At 43.8% G+C, this 26,514-nt stretch overlaps 1 protein-coding gene across 1 annotated transcript in view; it reads right to left on the minus strand.

Annotated features, from left to right (window-relative positions):
* LOC311106856 (tenascin-like) overlaps nt 1-24,679 on the minus strand; it is a gene marked incomplete at its 5' end in the record, with an annotated part of 30,230 nt that extends 5,551 nt beyond the window's left edge. The window contains 5 exons of the mRNA XM_084149236.1: nt 6,747-7,025; nt 7,144-7,297; nt 19,178-19,293; nt 19,925-21,013; nt 24,286-24,679. Of these exons, the coding sequence (XP_084005362.1) occupies nt 6,747-7,025; nt 7,144-7,297; nt 19,178-19,293; nt 19,925-21,013; nt 24,286-24,679 (2,032 nt within the window). The remainder of the gene's footprint in view (nt 1-6,746; nt 7,026-7,143; nt 7,298-19,177; nt 19,294-19,924; nt 21,014-24,285) is intronic.
* Between the last annotated feature and the right edge of the window lie 1,835 nt (nt 24,680-26,514).

Genomic DNA, 26,514 nt, shown 5'->3' on the forward strand with positions numbered 1-26,514 from the left:
AAAACAGACAAAGGTGTCACTGTTAAATGCAGATGTTGGACCCTGGAAAGAAGCAATGGAAAATAATGAGATATTAATGTTGAGCTGGTCTTTTGATCCTGAAAAAAAAGAAGTTGGTAGGAAAGAGAAAAAGTTAAAATAGTTATAACAGAAGACAGGAAAAATCGAAGAGATGTTGACATACAGTTGACCACAAATTATTTGAATACATGAATAGGAGAGATAAAGCAAGAGAAAGATAATTTCTAAGGAATAAGAAATGTGTTGACCAACAGATTTTCAACCTTGAGTGAGCAGAATCCTGCCATAATGATTCCAAAAAACATTTGAGACCTCACGCTCTGAAAAAAACAAAAAAAATAGCTAATCGTTAAAACCTTGTGGAATTTCATTTTTTTTTAATATATATATATTTTTTAAATTACTCATAGGATTAAAATCTGTACATTTCACACTTAAGATCAGGAAAAACCATAGAGACCAACCATGGTCTTACCCTGGGTTTTGTGAGTGATGAAGGGAGCCAATGAAGATTGCTGACTTAAAGCTTACCCTAAGTGAGAGAAGATCAGACCAGCAGTGAATGGCGGTTGTGGCTGAATGGTTTAAGTCTTTTAGATGGTCTCAAGAATATCAAAGTAATTTTCATCAGTACAGTGCCTTCAGAAAGTATTCACACCCCTTTACTTTTTCCACATTTTGTTTTGTTACAGCCTGAATTTAAAATTTATTAAATTGAGATGTTGTGTCACTGATCAACACACAATACCCCATAATGTCAAAGTGGAATTTTGTTTGTAGAACATTTTAGAAATGTATACAAATGTAAAGCTGAAATGTCTTGAGTCAATAAGTATTCAACCCCTTTGTTATGGCAGGCCTAAATAAGTTCAGGAGTAAAAATGTGCTTAACAAATTGCATAATAAGTTGCATGGACTGATTAACAGTGTTAACATGATTTTTGAATAACTACCTCAGCTCTGTAACCCACACATACAATTATCTATAAGGTCCCTCAATCGAGTAGTGAATTTCAAGAACAGATTCAACCACAAAGACCAGGAAGGTTTTTCAATGTTTCGCAAAGATTGATAGAAAAAAAATGGATTGATAAAAAATATATAAATGTTTTTATCAATTTGGCTTTGGATGGTGTATCAAGTATTCACACCCCTTGACTTTTTACACATTTTGTTGTGTTACAGCCTGAATTTAAAAATGAGTAAATTTTGATTTTCTTGTTACTGGCCAACACACAATACCCCATAATGTCAAAGTGGAATTATGTATTTTAACTTTTTACAAATTAATTAAAAATGAAAAGCTGAAATGTCTTGATTCAACCACAAAGGCCAGGGAGGTTTTCCAATGCCTCGCAAAGAAGGGCACCTATTGGTAAATGGGTAATACAATTTTAAAAGCAGACACTGAATATCCCTTTGAGCATGGTGAAGTTATTCATTATACTTTGGATGGTGTATCAATACACCCAGTCACTACAAACATACAGGCGTCCTTCCTAACTCAGTTGCCGGAGAGGAAGGAAACTGGTCAGGGATTTCACCATTAGGCCAACGGTGATTTTAAAATGGTTAGCGTTTAATGGTTGTGATATCAGAAAACTGAGGATGGCTCAACAACATTGTAGTTACTCCACAATACTAACCTAAATGGCAGAGTGAAAATAATTAAGCCTGTACATAATACAAATATTCCAAAACAAGAAACAGAATCCAGCTATAAGCACAGGCAAAATCCTAGAGGAAAACCTGGTTGTCTGCTTTCCAACAGACACTGGGAGATTAATTCACCTTTCAGTAGGACAATAACCTGAAACACAAGGCCATATCTACACTGGAGTTGCTTACCAAGACGACATTGAATGTTCCAGAGTGGCCTAATTACAGTTATGACATAAATCGGCTTGAAAATGGCTGACTAGCAATGATCAACAATCAACTTGACAGAGCTTGAAGAATTCTTTAAAGAATAATGGGCAAATATTGTACAATCCAGGTGTGAAAAGCTCTTAGAGACTTACCCAAAAAGACTCACAGCTGTAATCGCCGCCAAAAGTGCTTTTACAAAGTATTAACTCAGGGGTGTGAATACTTATGTAAATTAGATATTTCTGTATTTAATTTTCAATACATTTGAAAAAAAATCTAAAAACATGTTTTCATTTTGTCATTATGGGGTATTGTGTGTAGATGGGTAAAAAAAAAGAATGAATCCATTTTGAATTCAGGCTGTAACACAACAAAGTGAAAGGGTAAGAATAATTTGAATAATTTCTGAAGGCACTGTATGTGCTTAACACATGGATGTGTTTGGGTTGACATACTGTACATGTACAAAATGGAAAACACAGGCTGTTTATGATATGTTGTATATGGACCAGGAGGACTATATAATCATGTGTTTATTGTGTAAGATTTATCACTGATCAAAAACCTGGATCTGCAACTGTTACACATGTAATAATTATAGATTATATTTCAGAAATGACCTTTATGAAAGAGTATCCTTCAACATAACCTACATTTAGGAAATGATTAACTTATATGCTCACATTTGTTGATGGGACGCACTTCAAGTAGTATCCCAGTTAGCAACAGCCCATCTCCCCTGTGTGTTTTGGCAATCATACCTGTTTTTCCACAATGCACCCAGTATGAACACCACACATCACAGTTGCACGCATCACTGCACAACATGGCATAAACAAGGGGTTAACATTAAATACAAATGATTAGTACAGATGCATGACTATTTGGTCATTGCATATTTTGTCATTAAAGCTTTGGACATTGCTTTAATTAAAAGCCTTTGGTTGTCAAAGACAAAACAAAACAAACACAGCTCACCGTATCAATAAGCAGATGATGCAAATTAACAACAAACATGATGAAGTACTGTAATTCAGGAAGTTACAGTATCAAGAGTGTGATGGCTCTTGAAATGGATATGGATCAAGCAGCTGTGTAAGTATACCTCACCTAAAATGGTGTGAGGATGTATCGGCATCTAACTTGGGTGTCTTGAATAACTTGCATAGTTCAAGAAAAGAGAAGTCCTGTGCTTGAACAATGAGCTAATGAACCCTTGTAGTAGTTGGTAGAGTTTTAACTATGGCCAGTACCTGTGCTGACGATGAGTCTGTGAATTTTGGAGCGTAGTCCGGGACCCTTCCCAAACACGGACAGGGAATAGCGGGTCTGTGGATGGAGATTCTGGAATGGGAATGAGCGAGCCGACCCCGGAAGGACTTTGGAGAACTTGATTGTACCTCCGTCACCAACTTTAGCTGTATTATTACTGTCGCTGCTCTGTCTATGGTTATCACTTTTGCTATTGGTAACAGTGTTCTCCTCCCCTCCCTCCTTACCTTGACTCACCCCCATTTCACTTTCCTCCTCATTCCCCCTGTTCTCCTTCTCAGTTTGTGCCTCCCCCTCCCTTTCCTCCTGACTATCCTCCTCTGACTCACTCTCCACCTCATCCTCTTCCTTCTCCTCCTCTTCCTCTGCCTCATTCTTACTTCCATGCTCTTCCCGGGTTACTATGACATTTCTGTACATCCCCTCTGGTGCTCCCCAAACGAGTACGGACCCTGCTGAGGTTATGCTTTGAACCCCCACTGAGTTTAGAGGCTGGCCTGTTTTTCCAGTAGTAGTGACATCTGATCCATTTATCGGGCTTGGGCTGTCTCTTGAATCAGCAGTCTTCCTCACTTGGCTGCCTTTGTCAGGATGGCCTGTTTTTGAATCTTGGCCCCTTTGGCTCAAGCTACCATTATTTCTCATGTATGTTTGACCTCGTGCTATTTTACTAGCTGTGGCATTTGTTTTCTTGAGGAGAGTTTTGGGCTTAAGGTCTGTGTTTGTGTCATTCTGGCTGGTGCTGTAGGAGCCCTGCTCCCCTGGTTGAGTGGTTTGAACGATGATGCCATTGTCCCTGTTTGTCAGTTTAGGTGGGAAAGGTCTGCGTATGGGGCCTCTTGATGGATGCTGAGGAGGTCTCAGGTTTGTTCGTGTCCTGTTTGGGAATGCTCCCATATTTGGGTGTGGACGGCGTTGCTGGGTCCCCTTAGGAGGTAGACGGCGTAAGGGTGGGGTGCCGCCCACTGTCAGAGTCTTTGACTTGTTTTGTTCAGTTCCAGACGACACCACGTCAGTTGCCCTGTCTCCATCTCTGCTGATACCATCCTCTGCCACAGTAACATTTTCTTTAGTAAAGTCTGATTCCTCTGAAGTGGAGGAAGATGATGAATAGTATTCTTTTCCACTTTGTTCTGATTCATTGGAGGATTTTGGTGCCTTCTCTGGCTGAGCATCTGGAGGGAGGGTTGAGGATTGGGCTGGGGAAACCCGTAATGTCTTTGGAAACACTAGTTGTCTATCAGTCATGGGTTTACCGGTCTTTGATTCATTTTGTTTTGTGGGAGCTGAAGAAGGTGAACGTGTCCTGTTTTGGAATGGTCTCATATTTAGGTTTGGGCGGCGTTGGTAGGGCCCCTTTGGAGGTAGGCGGCGAAAAGGTGGTGTGCCGCCCATTTTCAGAGTCTTTGTTTTGTTTTGTTTGGTTCCAAACAATCCCACGCCAGTGGTTTTCTCTCCATCTTTGCTGACATCCACTTCTGCTACTGCAACATGATCTTTATCTGAGTATGATTCCTCAGAGTTGGAGGGAGATGGTCCTTTGCCATTTTGTTCTGATTCACTGGAGGATGTTGGTTCCCTTTCTGGAGGGAGGTTGGATGATTGGGATTGGGGAACAGGCAAAGTCTTTGCATTCACCACGTGTCTGTCAGTCATGGGTTTACCCATACCGGTCATTGATTCATCTTGTTTTGCAGGAGCTGAAGAAGAACATGACATGTAGGAAGTAGGTGATACTGGTGACGGTGAAGAGGAAGTTGGATATGTAGGACTTTGTGTGGTGTGTGGAGAAATGTCATCTGCTTTTCTCTGTGTGTGAATTACCAGGTTGCGCTCAGAAAATGTTGTCTTTGAATGTCCTGTTTCAGACACTTTTAGTGCACTGTCCTCTTTTTCAGCAAACCCCTGCTCTGTTGTGGGTTTATTTTTAACTATTGTGCCATTCACCCTCCCTCCAATGACTCTCTCTCTACGGGTCACATTGACTTTCCTGTGTGTCAATTTAACCTTGTTGACACATTTCGGGTGAACCATAGTATTTTTTTCTGATGTGGTGGTATGCTCCAAACCATCTGTACCTGGCCCTGGCTCATTTGTTTCAGTCTCTGTACCTTTTTTTCTATTGGGTAGGTCCTTTAGGCCAGGAATCACTGTTTGATCAGAACCAGAGCTTGGAGTGGCATTTACAGGAAGGATTCCGACAGGATAGGTCTTTGTCAAAGTTTCATATTTTTCTCCAAGAGGACTTGTCTCCAGGTTAGTGTCTTTCACAGTTAAGGCTATAGTCCTGTACCCAACAAAGGGATTTTCTGGTTTAGAGTCAGTATCTAAGGTCTTCTTGACCTTTGGTCCCTCCAATGGATTTCTGCTTGAAGGCTTTTTCAGGAGACTGTGACCCACTCTCCTACCACCCTGGCCTACTCTTGTACCATTAAAATGGATAGACCCTCCAATGTATGGTTTCCTGGGCAAGGTTATTCTATCACCTGGTTTAGGTACAACCCTGTATTTTGTGTTGACAAGTGGTCTTGTACTGGTTGTAACAGATTTGTCCTCTTTGGTTCCATTGGTTCCTTCGACTGTTACAGCGCCTGGTCCACTCCAATCCTTCCCCCTCTCTGGTTCTTCACCCTTGGCCTTCATGTAGAAGATGTCCTTCACAGGCTTTGTATTCCCTGCTGGGTCTCCCTCATGGCTTTCTACTCCTGGTGCTACCTGCATGGTCACCTTGGATATTGTCTTTGTGGATTTTCCTAAAGGCATGAAGCGATTGTTTGGAATCAAAGATACCACTACTGGAGGGAAACACTGTTAGATCCAAATGGGAAAATCACAAATATTATCTTTGAACTGAACAATTAGAAAAATGATTATTTCCAACAACACCTGCATTGACATTAGTGCAATAAATAGTTTGCCTATGTGCTGTCCAAACCTGCAGGGAGAAGTGGAAAGATTATTACATTTGGTCATTAAAACAACCTTGCCATTCATTGTTCGGGTGCTGAAATATTCAATGTTGTGAGTTAAGTGTGTGCTGCTATTGTCAAGAAAGAGAGCAGCATTAATTATCAAAAAGAAAGAAAGAAAATGAAGATATATTTTACGAAGAGAGATCAGCTTAGCTCCAGGAGGAGTTTTTATATTGTACATAAATTCATTTCAATCTAACATTTTAATTTCACTTCCAATGACCTGCTCTATTGAATAATGACGTGTCTAGACATGTTAACTTTAGTGGGATAACACTTCACAGGAGCAGGGCTGGCCTCCCTCGCATATTCACATTGCCAGGGAATCCAATTTGTTTCAGAGATTTCCCTCTCTTTTTAAACATATGATTTTCTCTCTCTCCTGCTTCTTCTGCTTAGTTCACAATTTATTTGTTGTTTCATGACTGTATATTTGTGCAACTCCCTTATCTCAAAATATAGTATTATTTTTATGGTCTTTATTTCCAAATAAACTAATAAAGAATCTGACACACTAAATCAAGATTGCTTCTTATACGATCTAGTCCCTGGATCTTTTCATATGCAATGTAGTAAGTAAGGTAAGCAACCCCCTCATCCAATAAAACTCACCAGGAGTGACTTGGACTGTTGCTGGCTTGCTCTTGATCCTGCCTTTTTCAGCCACTATTGTGATGTCATACAAATGTCCCGGGTCCAAACCGTCAATCTGGGCAGAGTCCCTCTCAGGGGGCAGGGTCAGGTCTTGTCTTCCCTTGGCTGTTCCGTCTGTCTGATTGGGTGTAACAGTTAAGCGATACCTGTCGATGTCTCCTTGCGATTGTTCCCATTGGACAACTGCAGATGTTGTGGTTGTCTTCACAACTTGAAGGTTTGTGGGACCAGAGATAACTGAGTGGTAGGTGAGGGAAAAGTAGTGGGGGAAAAAAAGAACTTTGCATTTATATCTATCAATAATGGAAGTAGAAAATGATAATAAGGAGATACAAAATGGGGTTTCCTGACTCACGGGTGGTGAATTCTGCTGTGCTCTCAGCGCCCATTCTCCCATCTATTTCTCCCTTGATTGTCACTGTGTACTCTTGCCCGGCCGCCAGGCCTGATTGGGTGTAGGCCGTGAGCTTGCCTCCAACTTGAGATGTTATCTGTTGATCGCCCTCTTTCTGTGTGGCACAGAAAATGATAAGGTCAATGTTAGAACAGATATCAAGAGGATTAATACGCCCTTTTGGCCTACTGGTATTTCAGTTAATTTGTAATGCTAGTCAGAACCTGTTAAAGATGATATAGAATGGGTGCATGTATGCTTACCAGCAGGGGGAGTAGGCTAACTTACAAATTCTGTCATGCCGAAGCCTATATTCAGATATTTTGTAAACATCAACCGAGCCTACTCTCTAAATTAGTAACTGGACTCATATTTATTGTCCACAGTGGGCCTTAAAATCACATTACTACACCACTCAACAGCTATGCAGTAAAACATCATCAGACAATATAGAAACATTATGTCTCTGTTGGAAATGAACGTGGGTGGGTAGTTTCATTATTTTCTTGGCACTGAGGTGAACAGTTCCAATTATGTAATAGTAGTATTGTGAAAGTAATTAATTATTAACATATAGGGGAAATCCAGTAGATCACAAAGCTTTGAGAAATGTTGTCATCCTTTCACGTTCCAACTCTCACAATTTCCTTAATTGATATGTGATAATTTGAGAATTATGGGGGTGTTCTCCAAGTTTTTCTCCATTGTGTAATATATTCTCTCATATGGGAAATGGGGCCCAGCTGGGTTGCCAGGTTGCCCAGCGTTGATCTACAGTGTGCGTATGTCATATGCCTCTAGTTTTGAGTGTGTCGTTGTGCTTTATCTTGCACAATGTGGGGTTTGTGTCCTGTTTAGTCTACGTGTGTTGTTTATCTGTAAACATGAGAGATTAATGTGTATCTCCCTCATTCACTCTCTTCCGCTGTGTCACAGCTGCCGACCAGTGAAGTCATTTCTCTGGCCAGGGCCATGTTTTTGACAGTGTTTACGGCTGCCCCAGCAACAAGCATCCCACATCTGCATATTTTCTTCTCCCTTGCTGCCCACTCTCTCTATCTCCCATTATCCTTCCCTTTCCCTAACTATTGTTGCTATGACTTTCTCCTTTGACTCGCCTATGACTTTCATCCCTAGTTTTACTTATTCCCTTTACAAGGATGTCCTCCCTTCCTCCATATTTCTCCTCACACCTACCCCTGTCATGTATGTAAAATAGGCTGTTTCCGCTGTTGTTGTTTTGCGATGAGTTTTTGGAATGCATCCTAGTGCTGATGCTGTGGCCAAACTTCACTCTACTAACCTACAATAGCCTCTATTATTTTTTATATATTTTTTCTCTATATTTTTTTGTCTGGAACCCGTTTATGAAGAATAACAATCTCATTCACTCATTGAAATAGTTCCATTAAGGAGGAAAAAGAGGGTTGTTTCATCTTTGTACCATTTCCCTACCTTTTCCAATGGTCCTTTTGGTTGTCATTAAGGTGCCTCTCTTTGTTTCAGTGTTGTAGATGAGACTTTTAAGGACATGGATACAGCTTCTATAGAGTGCTTGTGTCTACTGTAATAGCAAGGTCCAACAACATGTGAATGATGAGTACCAATCCAGTTTGTCATTGTGTACATCTAACATCACCCCTCTGTGCAGATTGGGAGCATATGTTTTATTAAAGGTACAATGCAGCCGGTTTTATCTTCTTCTATCAAATCATTTCTGGATAACAATGTAGTACCTTTCCTTGATTATTTTCAATTAAAATGGTTAAAAATAAACAAAAATTGCTTCTTAGCAACAAGCAATTTCTCAAGCAAGAATTTTGCTAAGACTGTCTAGGAGTGGTCTGAGTGGGGAGGGGAACATTTAAAACTAGCTGTTATTGGCAGAGAGGTTTGGAACTCTATTTCTTATTGGTATATTAACTAATTTATCACCCAGTGATGTCACCACAACTCCATCTCACCAAAACAGGCTACAATTTCAGGCAATCTTTTCAACTAGCTCTTACACTAAAAGGGCATTATCATCATTTTCTAAATTGCACAACATTTTTCCAACCTCATAGTGTTGATATATATACAGTGGGGAAAAAAAGTATTTAGTCAGCCACCAATTGTGCAAGTTCTCCCACTTAAAAAGATGAGAGAGGCCTGTAATTTTCATCATAGGTACACGTCAACTATGACAGACAAAATGAGAAAAAAAAATCCAGAAAATCACATTGTAGGATTTTTTATGAATTTATTGACATATGATGGTGGAAAATAAGTATTTGGTCAATAACAAAAGTTTCTCAATACTTTGTTATATACCCTTTGTTGGCAATTACACAGGTCAAACGTTTTCTGTAAGTCTTCACAAGGTTTTCACACACTGTTGCTGGTATTTTGGCCCATTCCTCCATGCAGATCTCCTCTAGAGCAGTGATGTTTTGGGGCTGTCGCTGGGCAACACAGACTTTCAACTCCCTCCAAAGATTTTCTATGGGGTTGAGATCTGGAGACTGGCTAGGCCACTCCAGGACCTTGAAATGCTTCTTACGAAGCCACTCCTTCGTTGCCCGGGCGGTGTGTTTGGGATCATTGTCATGCTGAAAGACCCAGTCACGTTTCATCTTCAATGCCCTTGCTGATGGAAGGAGGGTTTCACTCAAAATCACACGATACATGGCCCCATTCATTCTTTCCTTTACACGGATCAGTCGTCCTGGTCCCTTTGCAGAAAAACAGCCCCAAAGCATGATGTTTCCAACCCCATGCTTCACAGTAGGTATGGTGTTCTTTGGATGCAACTCAGCATTCTTTGTCCTCCAAACATGACGAGTTGAGTTTTTACCAAAAAGTTATATTTTGGTTTCATCTGACCATATGACATTCTCCCAATCCTCTTCTGGATCATCCAAATGAACTTCAGACGGGCCTGGACATGTACTGGCTTAAGCAGGGGGACACGTCTCGCACTGCAGGATTTGAGTCCCTGGCGGCGTAGTGTGTTACTGATGGTAGGCTTTGTTACTTTGGTCCCAGCTCTCTGCAGGTCATTCACTAGGTCCCCCCGTGTGGTTCTGGGATTTTTGCTCACCGTTCTTGTGATCATTTTGACCCCACGGGGTGAGATCTTGCGTGGAGCCCCAGATCGAGGGAGATTATCAGTGGTCTTGTATGTCTTCCATTTCCTAATAATTGCTCCCACAGTTGATTTCTTCAAACCAAGCTGCTTACCTATTGCAGATTCAGTCTTCCCAGCCTGGTGCAGGTTTACAATTTTGTTTTTGGTGTCCTTTGACAGCTCTTTGGTCTTGGCCATTGTGGAGTTTGGAGTGTGACTGTTTGAGGTTGTGGACAGGTGTCTTTTATACTGATAACAAGTTCAAACAGGTGCCATTAATACAGGTAACGAGTGGAGGACAGAGGAGCCTCTTAAAGAAGAAGTTACAGGTCTGTGAGAGCCAGAAATCTTGCTTGTTTGTAGGTGACCAAATACTTATTTTCCACCATAATTTGCAAATAAATTCATTAAAAATCCTACAATGTGATTTTCTGGATTTTTTTTTCTCAATTTGTCTGTCATAGTTGACGTGTACCTATGATGAAAATTACAGGCCTCTCTCATCTTTTTAAGTGGGAGAACTTGCACAATTGGTGGCTGACTAAATACTTTTTTTCCCCACTGTATACAACACAGGAAAATCAAGTTTTTGACTGCACTGGGCCTTAAAGGCACAATTACAGTGGGAGACCTGAAAGTGAAAAGTTGCACACATGGCCCGGATATTGTATTAGATCATAGCAATGTATGTTGTTTTTATACTTAGTTTCCAGGCTACTGTATGTTAACTGAACTTGAACTTAATAGGAAGTTATTCTGTAGTGCAAATCAGTGAAACACTAACATCCTATACTCAAAACAAAGAGTACAAAGGCAGCTTTGAATAAAATTGGTAGCATATGTCTCTGTGAATTACCTTTTGATATTGGAAACTGGATTTTATCTTTTGAATCCACTGATTGATACCATGAGCTGCTGAACAAATGTAATACAATACACTTATGTAATGTTATTAAGTCCTGTTATGTTCAACAGAAATCCAGATCAGTATGTCAGTCATATGTTTTACATTTTATGTAATGCTTTTATATTAATTATATTATTATTATTATTTTTTATTATATCCTCCGTTCTGTGGTTACTATGGCTGTGAATCCAACCGTATAAGTTGAACCAGTATATAAGTATATGTCACGCCCTGGCTCTGGGGACACTGTTATGTTGAGCCAGGGTGTGTAGATCTATGTATTCTATTTCTATGTTGGGAGTTCTAGTTGGTTTATTTCTATGTTGGCCTGAGTGACTCCCAATCAGAGGCAACGAGTGTCAGCTGTGGCTGGTTGTCTCTGATTGGGAGCCATATTTAAACTGTCTGTTTTTCCCGTTGTGTTTGTGGGTTCTTGTTCTAGTTGGTTTGTGTTAGACCGTTGACTGTCATGTTATCGTTTTTGTTCGTGTTATCCTTCAGTGGTAATAAATATGTTTGCATTCAACGCTGCGCATTGGTCCTCTGTTCCCGATGATCGTGACAGAAGAACCCACCAAAACTGGACCAAGCAGCGTGTCCAGGAGCCATCGCCAGGGGAATCACTAGCAGATCTCCGTGGCAACCTCAACTGGGTCAAGCCTAGTGAGGAGCAGAGAGGGTGGACTTGGGAACAGTGGAGGAAGAGCTTCGACTGGGTCAAGCCCAATGAGGAGCTGAATGGCGGGAGTTGGAAGCAGAAGAGCGAGAGTTGGGCAAGAATTATAGAGGCCTGGCCCACGGGGAAGAGAGAACCCCAGAACATTTTTAGGGGGGGGCTCACGACGTCGGGGCAGCAGGAGGCCGCGATAGAGCGGTCCAGCGGGTTGGCAGAGGAGGCCGCCAGGTTACGGGGGCCACTGGTCGAAGAGGGGATGGAAGGTGTAGAGGCACGGCGAGAGGTACTGGGGTGTGTTACCAGTCCGGTCCGGCCCGTTCCAGATCCCGGTGTAGGGCCAGTGGTGTGTGTCCCCAGTACGGTCCGGTCTGTTCCTGCTCCCCGCACCAAGTGTACAGTGCGCGTCGCCAGCCCAGCCCGGCCTGTTCCTGCTCCCTGCACCAAGCCTATGGTGCGCGTCGCCAGCCCGGTCCGGCCTGTTCCTGCCACTCGCACCAAGCCAGGGGTGCGAGTCGTCAGCCCGGTCCAGCCCGTTCCTGCTCCACGCACCAAGCCAGGGGTGCGTATCGTCAGCCCGGTCCGGCCCGTTCCTGCTCCACGCACCAAGCCAGGGGTGCGTATCGTCAGCCCGGTCCGGCCCGTTGCTGCTCCACGCACCAAGCCAGGGGTGCGCATCGTCAGCCCGGTCCGGTCCGCTCCTGCTTCCCGCACCAAGCCAATGGTGCGCGTCGCCAGCCCGGTTCGGCCCGCTCCTGCTCCTCACACCAAGCCAGTGGTGTGCGTCGTCAGCCCGGTCCAGTCCGCTCCTGCTTCCCGCACCAAGCCAATGGTGCGCGTCGCCAGCCCGGTTCGGCCCGCTCCTGCTCCTCACACCAAGCCAGTGGTGTGCGTCGTCAGTCCAGCACGGCCCGTGCCTGTTCTCCACACCAAGCCAGTGGTGGGCGTCGTCAGTCCAGCACGGCCCGTGCCTGTTCCACTGGTGCCTGGTCCGGCACCGGTCAGATGCGTTACGCCGGAGCTAGAGCAATCCGCTCCATCAGTGTGCAGTCCAGCTCCGGCCAGCGGGGCCAGACCGGACCAGGGGTACTTTGGGGGGTTGGAGAGGGAGTGGGGATCAGGCCCGGAGCCGGATCCGCCGCCAAGGCGGAGTGCCCACCCGGTCCCTCCCCTGTGGTATTTAGTTGGCGCGGTCGGAGTCCGCGCCTTTAGGGGGGGGTACTGTCACGCCCTGGCTCTGGGGACACTGTTATGTTGAGCCAGGGTGTGTAGATCTATGTATTCTATTTCTATGTTGGGAGTTCTAGTTGGTTTATTTCTATGTTGGCCTGAGTGACTCCCAATCAGAGGCAACGAGTGTCAGCTGTGGCTGGTTGTCTCTGATTGGGAGCCATATTTAAACTGTCTGTTTTTCCCGTTGTGTTTGTGGGTTCTTGTTCTAGTTGGTTTGTGTTAGACCGTTGACTGTCACGTTATCGTTTTTGTTCGTGTTATCCTTCAGTGGTAATAAATATGTTTGCATTCAACGCTGCGCATTGGTCCTCTGTTCCCGACGATCGTGACAGTATATCAGTTGAACCAGTAAAAGCAAACCAGTATTTACTGAAGTGACAGTTAGTTAACGCCAAACATCATTAAACAGAAACTGGCAAAATGTCCACTGCTATTTATTTTGGCAAAACGTTTGCATATCTGCACATTTACAGGATCTATAAACCTTGTTATGTACTCCAACAGTTCACTAAAGGGTTTTGCTCAGTGAAACAATTGTTTTGCCATTTGAAAGTCTTTAAAGGCTGAGTGAAATTAATGACTGAATTTAAATTGAAAAACACAGTAATTGTGAGTTAAGAGGGATTGAGAGTCATCTGTTTCTGACATGGTCTGAGGCTCCCCTGCCAGTAACTGTTGAATATGGACTCATCTTTCAGTTGTGTGATGGACCTCTGCTGCTCAGCTGTCAAACTGTGGTGTGTTACTGTTCTCAAGATCAATCTTTGGATTGATTTATTTGGCATAGAAAACAAAGGGCTCTATTCAGTCCGTATCGCGGAAGTTCAGCGTTACAGCGTGATTGAAATTTAAAGGCAATGTTCCGGTGTTAGCGGAGACAGCATTCACGGTAGAAGCTATATATATCTTCTCAATCTGAAATTACCTTTAAATTACCTTACATATTATCCACCAACGGCAAATAAGGGCAGGCAAATGTAGCACTTACAGTTGAAGTCGGAAATGTACATACACTTAGGTTGGAGTCATTAAAACTTGTTTTACCACTCCACAAATGTCTTGTTAACAAACTATAGTTTTGGCAAGTCGGTTAGGACATCTCCTTGGTGCATGACACAAGTAATTTTTCCAACAATTGTTTACAGACAGATAATTTCACTTATAATTCACTGTATCACAATTCCAGTGGGTCAGAAGTTTACATACACTAAATTGACTGTGTCTTTAAAAAGCTTGGAATAGTCCAGAAAAGGATGTCATGGCTTTAGAAGCTTCTGATCGGCTAATTGACATCATTTCAGTCAATTGGAGGTGTACCCGTGGATGTATTTCAAGGCCTACCTTCAATCTCAGTGCCTCTTTGCTTGACATCATGGGAAAATCAAAAGAAATCAGCCAAGACCTCAGAAAATAAATTGTAGACCTCCACAAGTCTGGTTCTTCCTTGGGAGCAATTTCCAAATGCCTGAAGGTACCACGTTCATCTGTACAAACAATAGTACGCAAGTATAAACACCATGGGACCACGCAGCCATCATACTGCTCAGGAAGGAGACGCGTTCTGTCTCCTAGAGATGAACGTACTTTGGTGCGAAAAGTGCAAATCAATCCCAGAACAACAGCATAGGACCTTGTGAAGATGCTGGAGGAAACAGGTACAAAAGTATCTATATCCACAGTAAAACGAGTCCTATATCGACATAACCTGAAAGGCCGCTCAGCAAGGAAGAAGCCACTGCTCCAAAACCGCCATAAAAAAGCCAGACTACGGTTTGCAACTGCACATGGGGACAAAGATCGTACTTTTTGGAGAAATGTCCTCTGGTCTGATGAAACAAAAATAGAACTGTTTGGCCATAATGACCACCGTTATGTTTGGAGGAAAAAGGTGGTTGCTTGCAAGCCGAAGAACACCATCCCAACCGTGAAGCACGGGGGTGGCAGCAACATGCTGTGGGGGTGCTTTGCTGCAGGAGGGACTGGTGCACTTCACAAAATAGATAGCATCATGAGGAAGGAAAATTATGTGGATATATTGAAGCAACATCTCAAGACATCAGTCAGGAAGTTAAAGCTTGGTCGCAAATAGGTCTTCCAAATGGACTTCCAAAGTTGTGGCAAAATGGCTTAAGGACAACAAAGTCAAGGTATTGGAATGGCCATCACAAAGTCCTGACCTCAATCCAATATAAAATGTGTGGGCAGAACTGAAAAAGCGTGTGCGAGCAAGGAGGCCTACAAACCTGACTCAGTTACACCACCTCTGTCAGGAGGAATGGGCCAAAATTCACAAAACCTATTGTGGGAAGCTTGTGGAAGGCTACCCGAAACCTTTTACCCAAGTTAAACAATTTAAAGGCAATGCTACCAAATACTAATTAAGTGTATGTAAACTTCTGACCCACTGGAAATGTGATGAAAGAAATAAAAGCTGAAATAAATAATTATCTCTACTATTATTCTGACATTTCACATTCTTAAAATAAAGTGGTGATCCTAACTGACCTAAAACAGGGAATTTAAACTAGGATTAAATGTTAGGAATTGTGAAAAACTGAGTTTAAATGTATTTGGCTAAGGTGTATGTAAACTTCCGACTTCAACTGTACGTACTCAGAGCATGCACTGACCAGCTGGCAAGTGTCTTCACTGACATTTTCAACCTCTCCCTGACACAGTCTGTAATACCTACATGTTTCAAGCAGACCACCATAGTCCCTGTGCCCAAGAACGCCAAGGTAACCTGTCTAAATGAATATCGCCCCGTAGCACACACATCTGTAGATATTAAATTCTTTGAAAGGCTGGTCATGGCTCACATCAAAACCATCATCCCAGACACCCTAGACCCACTCCAATTCGCATACCGCCCCAAGAGATCCACAGATGACACAATCTCTATTGCACTCCACATTGCCCTCTCCCACTTGGACAGGAGGAACACCTACGTGAGAATGCTGTTCATTGACTGTAGCTCAGGGTTTAATACCATAGTGCCCTCCAAGCTAATCACTAAGCTCAGGACCCTGGGACTGAACACCTCCCCTCTGCAATCGGATCCTGGACTTCCTGACGGGCTGCCCCCAGGTGGTGAGGGTAGGCAACAACACATTCGCCAAGCTGACCCTCAAGACGGGGGCCCCTCAGGAGTGCGTGCTTAGTCCCCTCCTGTACTCCCTGTTCACCCATGACTGCGTGGCAGCACACGATATCAACACCATCATTAAGTTTGCTGACAACACAACAGTGGTTGGCCTGATCATCGACAACGTTAAGACGGCCTATAGGGAGGAGGTCAGTGACCTGTCAAAGTGGTGCCAGGACAACAACCTGTCCCTAAATGACAGCAAGGCAAAGGAAACGGAGGGCTGCACACGACCCTATCCACAACGACGGGGCTGTAGTGGAGCGGGTCGAGAGCTTCAAGTTCCTCGGTGTCCACATTACTAAGGAATTATCATGGTCCACACACACACCAACACAGTTGTGAAGAAGGCACAACAATGCCTCTTCCCCCTCAGGAGGCTGAAAAGATTCGGCATGGGCCCTGAGATCCTCAAAAGTTTTACAGCTGCACCATTGAGAGCATCTTGACTGGCTGCATCACCACTTGGTATGGCAACTGCTTGGCATCCGACCGCAAGGCGCTACAGAAGGTAGTGCGTACGGCCCAGTACATCACTGGGGCCGAGCTCCCTGCCATCCAGGACCTCTATACCAGGTGGTGTCAGAGGAAGGCCCTAAAAATTGTCAAAGACTCCAGCCACCTAAGTCATAGACTGTTCTCTCTGCTACCGCACGGCAAGCGGTACCGATGCACCAAGTCTGGAACCAACAGGACCCTGAACAGCTTCTACCCCCAAGCCATAAGACTGCTAAATAGCTAGTCCGGGTAGATATTGGTTAACTATATAACTATCTGCATTGACCCTTTTTGCACTCTCTTTTGACTCGTCACATTGAAAAGTATTCACACCCCTTTACTTTTTCCACATTTTGTGTTACAGCCTGAATTTAAAATTGATTACATTGAGATGTTGTGCCACTGATCTACACACAATACCCCATAATGTCAAAGTGGAATTGTGTTTGTAGAACATTTTAGAAATTGATAAAAAATTAAAAGCTGAAATATCTTGAGTCAAATAAGTATTCAACCCCTTTGTTACGGCAAGCCTAAATAAGTTCAGGAGTAAGAGTTTGCTTAACAAGTCACATAATTAGTTGCATGGACTCACTGTGTGCTGTAATAGTGTCTAACATGACATTTGAATGCCTATCTACCTAATCTCTGTACCCCACACATACAATTATCTATAAGGTCCCTCAGTCGAGCAGTGAATTCCAAACACAAATTCAACTACAAAGACCAGGGAGGTTTTCCAATGCCTAGCAAAGAAGGGCACCTATTGGTAGAAACAAACAGACATTGAATATCCCTTTGAGCATGGTGAAGTAATTAATTACACTTTAGTTGGTGTATCAATACACCCAGTCAATACAAAGATACAGGCATCAGAGAGGAAGGAAACTGCTCAGGGATTTCACCATGAGGCCAATGGTGACATTAAAACAGTTACACAGTTGTCTGTGATTAGAGAAAACTGATGATGGATCAACAACATTGTAGTTACTCCATAATACTAACTTAATTGATAGAGTGAAAAGAAGGAAGCCTGTACAGAATACAAATATTCCAAAACATGCATCTTGTTTGCAACAAGGCACTAAAGTAATAATGCAAAAAATGTGGCAAAGCAATTCACTTTTTGTCCTGAATACAAAGTGTTATGTTTGTGGCAAATCCAATACAACACATTACTGAGTACCACTCTCCATTTTTTCAAGCATATTGGTGGCTGCGTCATGTTATGGGTATGCTTGTAATCGTTAAGGACTGGGGAGTTTTTCAGGATAAAAAAATTAATGGAATTGAGCTATGCATAGGCACAATCCTAGAGAAAACCCTGGTTCAGTCTGCTTTCCACCATTCACTGGGAGATGAAGTCACCTTTCAGCACGACAGTAACCTAAAACACAAGGCCAAATCTACACCGGAGTTGCTTACCAAGAAGACAGTGAATGTTCTTGGGTGGCCGAGTTACAATTTTGACTTAAATCTACTTAAAAATCTATGTCAAGACCTGAAAATGGTCGTCTAGCAATGATCAGCAACCAATTTGACAGACCTTGAAGAATTTTGAAAACAATGGGCAAATGTAACGTAACAAAATGTGGTAAAAGGGAAGGGGTCTGAATACTTTCCGAATGCACTGTGCCTTCAGAAAGTATTCATACCCCTTGACTTATTCCACATGTTGTTGTGTTACAGCCTGAATTCAAAATGGATTACATTGATATTTTTTCTCTCACCCATATACACACACAATACCCCATAATGACAAAGTGAAAACATTATGGGGTATTGTGTGCAGATTGATGAGGGGGAAAAACAATTTAATCAATTTTAGAACAAGGCTGTAACGTAACAAAATGTGGAAAAAGTAAAGGGGTCTGAACACTTTCCGAATGCACTGTACATATCTACCTCAAATTATCTCATACCCCTGCACACCGACTCGGTACTGGTACCCCATGTATATAACCAAGTTATCTTTACTCATAGTGTATTTATTCCTTGTGTTATTTTTTAAATATTATTTCTCTTTTTTTCTCTCACAAAGCATGTGACATTATTTGATTTGAAGCCAAAGGAGTCAATGTCTTTTTCCATGGGAGGTTTTTATTTACAGTATGCCACCATTGAATTCCCTTGGGCTTTCAGGGACATTGTAGGCAAACGTTTTGGGGATTTGTCATGGAAATAACGCACCACCATGACCTTTTCAACATTTGCCCCCAAAACAAGTCTTAAAACCTGGAATGAGAACCGGGCTTCGTGCCATGAGAGCAGCCTTCTGTTCATTTTGGTGACTGTTCATTCTCAGCAAATACATCTGTTGTCTAACAGTTGTTTCTCAAGTTCAGTTTACTTTGTGCTTTATTTAGGACCCAGATTCACAACTCACAACTTCATAAGAACTTGTGAGTAGGGTGTGTAGGGTGTTGTTACCTGGCTGGTGAAGGTGACGTGGTAGGTGTCATACTGGACTGGAGGTGGGGTCCAGAAGAGGGTGACAGAGGAGTCAGTGATGTCCTTAGTGTTGAGCTGGGACACACCAGACATTGCTGGAGACGGGGGGGGGGGGGGGGGTTAGATGCTTAGTTTCAGTCATTCAAGCCAACAATGTCATGCAATGTTTCCTTGCATTAGCTAAAGTGATTTACCATGGAATTGATTTTAAAGGCAATAAGGCATCCTTTTGTCACCTTTCCCCCATTTAACTGTAAAGTCAATGTAAAATACAGAGTCCTATTTTTCCTAAGAAGTCAAAGTCCATTAGTCAACTTGTGTAAGCACCTCAAGCTGCAACGTATGGTAGAGGTCTACATACAGTACTTGAAAGCATAATGTGGCACATATAACAGTATGTGGAATTGGATAGAAGGGAATACTATATTTACCAGATGCTCTTATCCAGAGCGATTCACAGGAGTAATTAGGGTTAAGTGCCTTGCTCAAGGGCACATCGGCAGGTTTTCACCTAGTCAGCTCGGGGATCCGAACCAGCGACCTTGCGGTTACTGGCCCAAAGCTTTTAACCGCTAGGCTACCTGCCGCCCTATATTCCACACTGACTGTACAGTATGATATATTAGCACTGCCATGTGGCTAATACAGTGTGCACTCTGTTTCACTGGACAATATAAAAGCCAATTGCAGCCGAGAGTGTTTTATGGAGAATATTTGGAGACTCACCTGTGCCACAGTCAGCTCCAGTGAACCCAGCTTCACACTGGCTGCAGTCCGGGGCGGCGAAACCACGGCGGCACACACACCTCCCCTTCACGCAGCGCCCTTTGTTGCTGCAGTTATCGGGACAGCCCTTAGCGGTGCAGTCCTGCCCAGTGAAGCCCACTTCACACACGCACTTCCCATTCACGCACCTTCCCTTGTTGCTGCAGTTATTGGGACATGCTTTGGCGGAACAGTCCGGCCCCGTAAAGCCGCTGTCGCAGACACACTGGCCGTTCACACACTTTCCACGGTTGCTGCAGTTGCCAGGGCAAGACTTGGTAGAACAGTCTGGCCCTGTAAAACCGCTATCACACACACACTTGCCATTCACACACTTCCCCCCGTTGTTACAGTTTCCAGGGCATGCTTTGGTGGAGCAGTCAGGGCCTGTGAAGCCATTGTTGCACACACACTGGCCGTTCTCACATCGTCCCTTGTTGTTACAGTTTCCAGGGCATGCTTTGGTGGAGCAGTCGGGGCCTGTGAAGCCATTGTTGCACACACACTGGCCGTTCTCACATCGCCCCTTGTTGTTACAGTTTCCAGGGCATGCTTTGGTGGAGCAGTCAGGGCCTGTGAAGCCATTGTTGCACACACACTGGCCGTTCTCACATCGCCCCTTGTTGTTACAGTTTCCAGGGCATGCTTTGGTGGAGCAGTCGGGGCCTGTGAAGCCATTGTTGCACACACACTGGCCGTTCTCACATCGCCCCTTGTTGTTACAGTTTCCAGGGCATGCTTTGGTGGAGCAGTCGGGGCCTGTGAAGCCATTGTTGCACACACACTGGCCGTTCACACATCGCCCCTTGTTGTTACAGTTACCAGGACAGGACTCTGAAGAGCAGTCTGGCCCTGTGAAACCTGGGTCGCACACACACTGGCCGTTCACACACGTCCCCTTGTCATTGCAGTTGTCGGGGCAGTCAGACAAATTGCAGTCGGGCCCACTGAACCCTGGGAAGCAGACACACTTGCCGTCCTCACAGCGTCCCTGGTCACTGCACTCGTTAGGACACTCATCTCCCTCCGGCTTGATGGAGCACTCAGCGCCTAAAGAGGTGGTTTGGACAGAGACAGAGAGTAAAACAGTAAGACACTAGAGTGCAATGTTCTCGCTAAGCTGCGCACGTGCGTGGGCGCGCAGTAGCCCCGAGACTGCCACGCAGAGTATAGAAGAAATATCAGCCCACAGAGAGAAGCACGAGATTGAACTTCACTCAACTTTTTAGTGTTTTCCCTGTTAGTTAACACTATCAACGTTTCCCTTTACTGTGGCAATTGTGATCGAATCAACGCAATATTAGCCACTTTCAATGCAACGTACGAGAAAAATAATCAATGCAATATATTTTGTTGTAGGCAGAACGCACCGGAGAAGGATTCTATTGTGCACGACTCAGGCTATACTCTACACAGACCGGTGGGCATAACCAATCAGAGCTGCAGTAGGCCTATACAGTGCATTCGTAAAGTATTCAGACCCCTTGACGTTTTCCACATTTTGTTACGCTTCATCCTTATTACCCCCTCATCAATCTACACACAATAACCGATAATGACAAAGCAAAAGAAGGTTTTTTGAAATTTTTGCTGAATGTATTAAAAATATAAAACTGAAATATTACATTTACATAAGTATTCAGACCCTTTACTCATTACTTTGTTGAAGGACCTTTGGCAGTGATTACAGCCTCGAGTCTTCTTGGGTATGACGCTACAAGCTTGGCACACCTGTATTTGGGGAGTTTCTCCCATTCTTCTCTGCAGATCCTCTCAAGCTCTGTCAGGTTGGATGGGGAGCGTCGCTGCACAGCTATTTTCACGTCTCTCCAGAGATGTTCGATCGGTTTCAAGTCCGGGCTCTGGCTGGGCCACTCAAGGACATTCAGAGACTTGTCCCGAAGTCACTCCTGCATTTTCTTGGCAGTGTGCTTAGGGTCGTTGTCCTGTTGGAAGGTGAACCTTTGCCCCAGTCTGAGGTCCTGAGCGCTCTGGAGCAGGTTTTCATCAAGGATCTCGCTGTACTTTGCTCCATTCATCTTTCCCTCGATCCTGACTAGTCTCCCAGTTCCTGCCACTGAAAAACAGCCCCACAAAATGATGCTGCCAGCACCATGCTTCACCGCAGGGATGGTGCCAGGTTTCTTCCAGACGTGACGCTTGGCATTCAGGCTAAAGAGTTCAATCTTGGTTTCATCAGACCAGAGAATCTTGTTTTTTATGGTCTGAGAGTCCTATAGGTGCCTTTTGGCAAACTCCAAGCGGGCTGTCATGTGCCTTTTACTGAGGAGTGGTTCTGTCTGGCCAGTCTACCATAAAGGCCTGATTCTGGAAGGTTCTCCCATCTCCACAGAGGAACTCTGGAGCTCTGTCAGAGTGACCATCTGGTTCTAGGTCACTTCCCTGAGCAAGGCCCTTCTCCCCCGATTGCTGAGTTTGGCCAGGCGGCCAGCTCTAGGAAGTGTCTTGGTGGTTCCAAACTTTTTCCATTTAAGAATGATGGAGGCCACTGTGTTCTTGGGGACCTTCAATACTGCAGAAATATTTTGGTATCCTTCCCCAGATCTGTGCCTCGACACAATCCTGTCCCGGAGCTCTACAGACAATTCCTTCGACCTCATGGCTTGGTTTTTGCTCTGACATGCACTGTCAACTGTGGGACCTTATGTAGACAGGTATGTGCCTTTCCAAATCATGTCCAATCAATTGAATTTACCACAGGTGGAGTCCAATCAAGTTGTAGAAACCAAAAATGGATGATCAATGGAAACAGGATGCACCTGAACTCAATTTTGAGTCTCATAGCAAAGGGTCTGAATACTTATGTAAATAAGGTATTTCCGTTTTTTTTTTTTTATACATTTGCTAAAATTTCTAAAAACCTGTTTTCGCTTTGTCATTATGGGGTATTGTGTGTAGATTGATGAGGAAAAAAATGTACTTAATCCATTTTATAATAAGGCTGTAATGCAACAAAATGTGGAAAAACTGAAGCGGTCTGAATAATTTCAGAACGCACTGTATGCAAATAGATCATTGCCATATATGGATCTGTGCCGTTTACTTTGAACTGGACTGTGTTTACAGCTGTGGTTGTGAGTAGATGCGCTTGTTTAGAGATCAAAGCAAGTGCTGCAATTAGCCACGTGTGCACATTTAGTTCACATCGTTTGCTAGTTAGTGAGTTATTAGCCCAGTTATAGGTTATTTGTAGTCAGCAATAGGGGAGTGATTGCATCCTACAAGAGCACAAAACGTGTACATTTCTAGACATCTTTGAAAAGCAAGTCAGGTAAAGAGCTTTTTTTTGTCTTAAAGGGGCAGTGTTGTATTTTGAGACAGACTTGAATAAGCTAAGTAGTCAATATGCAGAGGGTAGCATAATTTGTCTGATTCTCAGTAATAATGGAATGGGAATAATAATGCATTTTATTTTTTAAATGGTTTCTTGCATCAAACAACACAACAACATTTTCAGTCACCTCCTTGTCTGAAGGACGAGTGGATAAACAGGTTGATGTCAAGCCCTGCATGTTTTCTTCATTCAGTGTTATTCACCACACATTGGCTGCTACTCTAGGCTGAATGATAGAACAGCTATTTCTATGTTAAAATATTCTGGAATGCATTTTCTCCATTGTTTTTGATGGTAGGCCACTCTGGTAGGCCTACATTATGATCAAATAGCCACGTTAGCCTACTTGGCCACTGTTAAAACTGTAACCTAAAGCGGGTATAGCCTCAGTGTTCATAGTAAACGCGCACTGGAAGTTGCACAGAATTTTCACGATGTTCAAGTTTGCGGTCAGCAGACCTGAAATTTGCTGTGTGCTGAAAAAGATTAGAGGGAACATTGCTAGAGTGTATTGATATTTTAAACAGATTGGTGGATAAACTATCCCTGCTGTTGCTGAAAGTGCCCCACATTGAGAGAAGGGTGGAGAGCTAGATTAGGAGGATTGTCTGAGATCACATTGGGCAGAAAGTTAGAGCTGGACCCTTTACTGTATTTGCTCTGATTGGTCGAACCCGTTAGTAGAGTCCTCATTACTCATGTCAGTTAGATCATAATATGAGCATGGCTGTAGTCTGCCAGTTAAAAATGCGATCATGGTTGAGGTCAGTATTGGATCGTTTTTTATATAAATGTAAGAGCTGTGTGTGTGTGTGTGTGTGTGTGTGTGTGTGTGTGTGTGTGTGTGCTCAAATGAGAACCAGTTGGGTGATTCAGTGAGATGGGAGGAGCTATGAGGGGATGCCATGTAATGGTCATAACCAGACCCAGTTGATCAGTGAGTCACGTGACAGCAGTCCTACTGTACCTTTGCTCTGCTGGGACGTGCAGCAGCCCCCCTCTGGGCCTCCACACTTCTCCCTCAGGGCAGACACCTCCTTCTCCAGCCTCTCCAGACGGTCTCGCAGGGCAGCAAACTCGGCCTCACACCCGCCTCCGCATGACCCCGGAACCAGTTTGATCCGATGGGTAAAGACTAGAGGAGAACCAGGCTCAAGGTCCAGTTCCTTGCCCTGGGTCTGACTGGAGTCCCCTTGAACACACGCCTCAGAGATCATGACTTTGATTGGCTGCCCGCCACCCTCTGGCTTTGTGTTCCTGGGTGCCCTTTGACCCCCAGTCTGCAGGCTCTGGGAACCTGATAGGGTCAGGAGGGCAGGGCAGGCGAGGAGCAGGAGGAGGAAGGATGGGACTAGAGGCATTTTGGGCAGGAAGTTGCCTTCAGGTGGAGGGGAGGGCAATTGTCTTTGTTGGTTGAAGAGAAACTGATAGTAGACCACTTCAAAAAATGATTACAGTAATCAAGGAAGGGCTGGGAAGAGGGAAGCACTCTCTGCTGTGAAGGTGGCTACAAGTCACAGGTTTTTGTCATCAAGGGGTTGCTTTATTCATGTGAATCTGTAGAACTGTTGCCTCAAAGTGAAGGATATTCAAAGACTCCCTCACCACTGTATCCCTGGGAAACAAGACAGTCAAGAATAAACATTTACCTGAAGTAATGTAAGCACAACAACTATCACAGTGGCTATAGTGAGCTGGAATAGCCTTTGAGTTGTTTATGGCCCTGTCAACACAGCATGTTAGCTTGGAAAAAATGTTTGTCTAGAAGACTAATTCAATATACTCTGCGACCAGCGTTCCTATTTTCCTACGGCAACGTGGTTGTGGCACGTGTAGAACCACGGACTGGTTCTGAACAATTTGCCATTCATGAACAGCACATTAAACGGATGGGGTCATCCCCAGGCCCAGTTGGTGTGGGTTAGGCTTGTGTTTGGACAGGGTAGGATGCAGGATAATGTGGTTTCCCAGTGGGACCCAATAAGGTCACTTTCCTCATTCCAGCAGGGGGTTTGGATGTAATGGTCTGACCTGGAGCCAGAGTCTCAGTCCGTGCCACGTAGGCCAGGGGCAGTGTACTCACAATCCCTCCCTTTCTCACCTGACTGAACCCTAACCAGCCTATCCTCAGTCCTTTCAGGCATTTTTCATACGTGCCGTGTATCACAATAAGGAATGCCATGGCTGCCATATCACCAGCCTAATGCCTCGACCTACTATGTGTCCAGTAACTTGTACTATGTATTTTCTAAATGAACTAGGTTAAGTCACAACCTACCTAACATCCCCAGAATTGATATGCACAAAAGTGGATAATGTTCAAATTATCTATGCACACACAGTACAGCTCAAATGACCAGAGTGGTAAAGTGTTCCTCTCAATGCATAAACCAGGCCCTTCCTTTCCCAACCAGGAAATGCAGGGCCTTTCAAGGGCAGCATAACTTCATAGCACCTAGAGAGTTGAGTGAGGGAAATAGATAAATATATGGAGATAAACAATGAGGGGGTGAAACGGTCGTAAAGGAGAATAGGAAACAAAATAGAAGCATGAAACGACAACAGGTTATTCAATTTCCGGCAGCCTGGAAAAAGCTCATAAATCGAGGCCCTCGGAAGGCAAGTATCTTGTCAGCATGAGGAGACTCACAGACACACATCACTCAGGGATAGATTCACTCAGTCCCTCAGAGCTACACTGCTTCCAATCCCGCGAGGCTATGTAGCTCAGGGTTTACAATCATATAATATTTCTGGCACGGGAATACCAAAACTTCACCACACCAGCCTTACTCACAGTCACAACATACGGCTAACATCACAGAGGGAGGGAGGTAGGAAGGAAGGAGAGGATTGAAGTGGACCTAGCTACTACAGTGATTGTTGCTACTGAGCTAGTTGACTAAACTCAACTCCATGGTGAAGGAAGTTCTGATGAACTCCACCAACGGAGTTGAACAGGGACCAGGCTTTGTGGAATTCAGATCTGACTACATCGGCCCAAGGTCAATACTTCAAAAAATGGTACTATGAAAAGCTTATCTTATATCTATGTTTTGTCTTCTGTAGTTTCGCGCCTTTCTTTGTTTACTGAAATCCCAAAAACGTGAATCAAATACAACCACCGAATGTTTGCTCATTTCTGTTTATCGAAGCCTGGTCTCTGCTCAACTCCGTTGGTGGCGTTCATCAGAAA

The sequence above is a fragment of the Coregonus lavaretus genome, assembly GCF_964263955.1.
Source record: "Coregonus lavaretus genome assembly, chromosome: 3".
NCBI lineage: Eukaryota > Metazoa > Chordata > Actinopteri > Salmoniformes > Salmonidae > Coregonus > Coregonus lavaretus.